General features: G+C 48.3%; 3 protein-coding genes across 3 annotated transcripts; all 3 read right to left on the bottom strand.

Moving 5' to 3' along the window:
- Window positions 1-481: 481 nt before the first annotated feature.
- Window positions 482-1,548, bottom strand: PPTG_14559 (hypothetical protein; the record flags this gene model as incomplete). Its single annotated transcript, XM_008911925.1, has 5 exons — window positions 482-511; window positions 657-929; window positions 1,004-1,060; window positions 1,126-1,288; window positions 1,367-1,548. 5 exons carry the CDS (start codon window positions 1,546-1,548, stop codon window positions 482-484), a joined length of 705 nt encoding a protein of 234 aa, XP_008910173.1.
- Window positions 1,549-1,699: 151 nt separating this feature from the next.
- Window positions 1,700-2,633, bottom strand: PPTG_14558 (hypothetical protein; the record flags this gene model as incomplete). Its single annotated transcript, XM_008911924.1, has 3 exons — window positions 1,700-2,092; window positions 2,164-2,283; window positions 2,347-2,633. The coding sequence occupies 3 exons, from the start codon at window positions 2,631-2,633 to the stop codon at window positions 1,750-1,752; spliced, it is 750 nt and encodes a 249-aa protein (XP_008910172.1). The 3' UTR covers window positions 1,700-1,749.
- Window positions 2,634-2,717: 84 nt separating this feature from the next.
- On the bottom strand, window positions 2,718-3,203 carry PPTG_14557 (hypothetical protein; the record flags this gene model as incomplete). The annotated part of the gene is made up of 1 exon (XM_008911923.1): window positions 2,718-3,203. One exon carries the CDS (start codon window positions 3,201-3,203, stop codon window positions 2,718-2,720), a length of 486 nt encoding a protein of 161 aa, XP_008910171.1.
- Window positions 3,204-3,220: the final 17 nt, after the last annotated feature.

Below are 3,220 nucleotides of genomic sequence, written 5' to 3'. Positions count from 1 at the left end.
CTTCGTTTCATTGATGAATGCTCGTCGAATTCGCTGGACTTCTTTGCTGAAGTGTTGATCTTGAGATTATCACAACGGTTTTTTATTGTAGAATCATTCTGGTCGCTTTGAAACTGTTGATTGTCCTGGACAGATAGTGCATTGTTATTTAATCCAGGAGTCGCAATAACTTCATTTCGTGGCTTGATGCTGTTGTTTCTCTCTGTTTTTCTTCCAGGCTTCGCTGTCTTCGCTTGTTTGTGGTTTCGATCGCTGATACGTGGCTTTTTCGTTGGAGACAGAGAAGTGGATAAAGGTGCAGATACTTTTCCACGAATCTCGGTTCGAGTTGGACTTCGAGACTGTCGAATGGATGCGTTTGGTTTCTTCTTTCCTTTAAGTGTTGCATTAGAACTGGGAGGCAAAGAGACAGGCTTTGGTGGTGGATGCAGCTTCGCCCAGTAACGTCTCCAACATCGCGCTATTCGACCAGCAGGACCATCTAACCAAACGAATACTGCTCGGTACACAGCTGGAAACGAAGTAAAATACACACCGAGCATACGATAAAAGTGAGGATCTCCAAAGCAAGTGCGAACGTGAATAGCATTTCTGTTCCGGCGCCGAAACCATTGAACCAGTGACCATGCAACAGATTTACACAAATCCATGTGTACCGTAGGCCCTTGAGGCTCAACGAACGCTAACAACGCAAAAAGGTAGCGATACCGAAAACGGTTGGACGGTACGAATTGTTGTTCCACGTCGGCGGCCATTGCTTGGGCGTAAAAGTCGGCCGCAAACACATAGAGCTCTGCGTCGAACAAGCGATCAGCCATAGCTTCCCAAAGACAAATATCAGGTCTAATAGGGACACCCAGGGCCGGATTCAACTTCTTCCACCAGAATCGAGCCATGCTGTTCGATTGAAGCTGTTCATACGACCGAGCCTGATGTACAGAACGAGAAGAAACAAGTGGTGGTTAAATGTGATGAACAAGACACAACAACTCGTGCAACTTACGATGACACAGATTCCATCTATTGTCGATAGTGGCGGAGGCATTACACGGTAAACGCCCTACTGATCATTAGTTTCTTTTTTTTCTAGACGAGTGCAATTCATCAGGATAATCAGCAACTTACCAACATGCAATCAGTACTTGCTTTTAGTTCTTGAGTAACATATAGAACCTGCGCAATCTGGAGCACCACCATCTTGTACGGTGTCGTAGTTGGCTTCGATATTTCTAAGACACTTCGCAACGCTAGTGTTGCCTGTATATAATTTTCGCTTCGCAAGCACTCCCTACGCAAATAAACAAAAAGGTCGAGTATTATAAGTTTTTTCAAGGGCGGGATGATAGTGCTCAAAGCCACATTAAACCTTGCATAGGTTATCGCAGTATCGACGACTCTCGAAGTATCACTGCTATCGTTGTCCTCAGTATCGTCATTGTGTTCTGGCCCCAACTCGTTGCCGTCTTGACCTGGCCAGTCTTTGAGACTCTCGACATCGATATTGCTAGCGCAGTTGATCGGGCTAGCGACGGCGTTGGTGAAGCTCATGTGCTTAGTGCTCCAAGTTAGGTAATTCATGACGTAAATAACCTTTCAATGGCCACCCTTGAGCTTCGTTAAATTCCTATTTCAACCAAAATTCACGACAAGCACCTCCGTAATTTGCTAGAACGGCAGAATAAATACCAGAACATAACCAGCGCCGAAAAATCAAAGTTTACAAATTGCCCCTGGTGGATTCTAAATGGTCTACATTGCAAGTCGCTTCAGTCGCAGACACCAGTTGGACCGACTGTACTCGACAGAGATCACCTCCAGACCAGGCACCTGCGCCGCTAGCGCTTCAAGCTCACCACTGCGATACACATGGCAATATCGTTCATATACCACCCACCGCTTTTCGTGGTCTACCTTTCCATGTGATCCAGTCGCGTTGTGTTCTTTTTCCTCCTCCTTCGCATACTTCTGCTGAAGTTTCCACTCCACCATGACGTCCTGCGTTTCAAACCGACGTTTCGACCGCTCGTCTTGCTCAAAGGCCCACGCCACAATCAGCACCTCACCACCAACTCGCACCAGCCGTGCCAGTTCACTAGAAGCAGCATTGACCACAGTCAGTACCCTGTTACCTCAACATTCTAATATCCCCCTTTCAATACCCACCTAATGAGTGCCACCCGACGTTCCTCTGTCGAAATATGATGCAGCACAGCAATTGACAGTGCTGCATCGAATGCTCCGGTCCGTAATGGAACCTTCAATGCATCGCACCCCAATAGGTTGCTGAAAAAATGACGAGTCCTCAGTTAGTGCATTTTTTACCAATTGCACTGAAATGGTGCGTACCTGCCACTCGGAGCTCCCGCATGCATCAATGGGATGCTGCGATCAGCTCCAATCATGCATAGCGAGGGGTTGACGCGCAGGTATTTGCCATTGCCACATCCGACGTCAGCCACGAGTGCACCCGATTCCAACTTGTCCAAAAACTCTGTCACTTGTGGCCATGGATGGTGTCGAGTGTGGCTGAAATGAGGGGCGATGAGGTCGTAAACCTTGTGCACGTGCTCGCGCTCGAGCTCCGTCGGAGCCAACGGGCTGCAGGACGAAGCAGCAGCAGTTACGCTGACCATCGAATTAGAAATGGCTACGTTTCAAATGTTATTATCCCTCGTTACAGTGACGTACATGGCTACATCGTCTTCAAGTTGCCTTTTTCACTCTTTGCGTAGATCTGAGGCGTGCAAGGGTGGAGCTGGTGGGGCTGGAAGCTCTCGAAGCTCACTTCTGGAGATCCGAACTACTTTCGCTCCATTTCGCTCTCCACTGGTTCTGACGACGCTGCCTCGACTCTGAGAAGCTCGAAGATAGACTTTGGCAGTGGCCAGATCCTTCATTAAACTGTCATTGGCGTCCTCCAGTTGCTGAATCCGACGCTCCAGTTGTCGCTCTCGTTCAACGTCGGAAGATCCGTCATCAGTCCGCCGTTGCTGTTCACTTGAGGACCGGATAAGCTGCTGTAGTTGGGCCTGCATCTGCTTGGCCTTGGACTTGTAAAACACCAGATGCTTCTCCAAATCGGCGATGTACTCGTCCTTCTTCTGACAGCGAACAATCAGCTTCTGCCACTCCTCGTCCTTGTGTGCGTCGCTAGTTTCACCATCTTCGTTGTTATTAGAAGGCACTAGAACCTTGGGCTGCATCTTCTTAAGCTGCTCCA

This window comes from Phytophthora parasitica, assembly GCF_000247585.1.
Source record: "Phytophthora parasitica INRA-310 unplaced genomic scaffold supercont2.43, whole genome shotgun sequence".
Taxonomy (NCBI): domain Eukaryota; phylum Oomycota; class Peronosporomycetes; order Peronosporales; family Peronosporaceae; genus Phytophthora; species Phytophthora nicotianae.
Note: the sequence above shows the minus strand (reverse complement) of the source record. Positions and strands in the feature narration are given on the sequence as shown.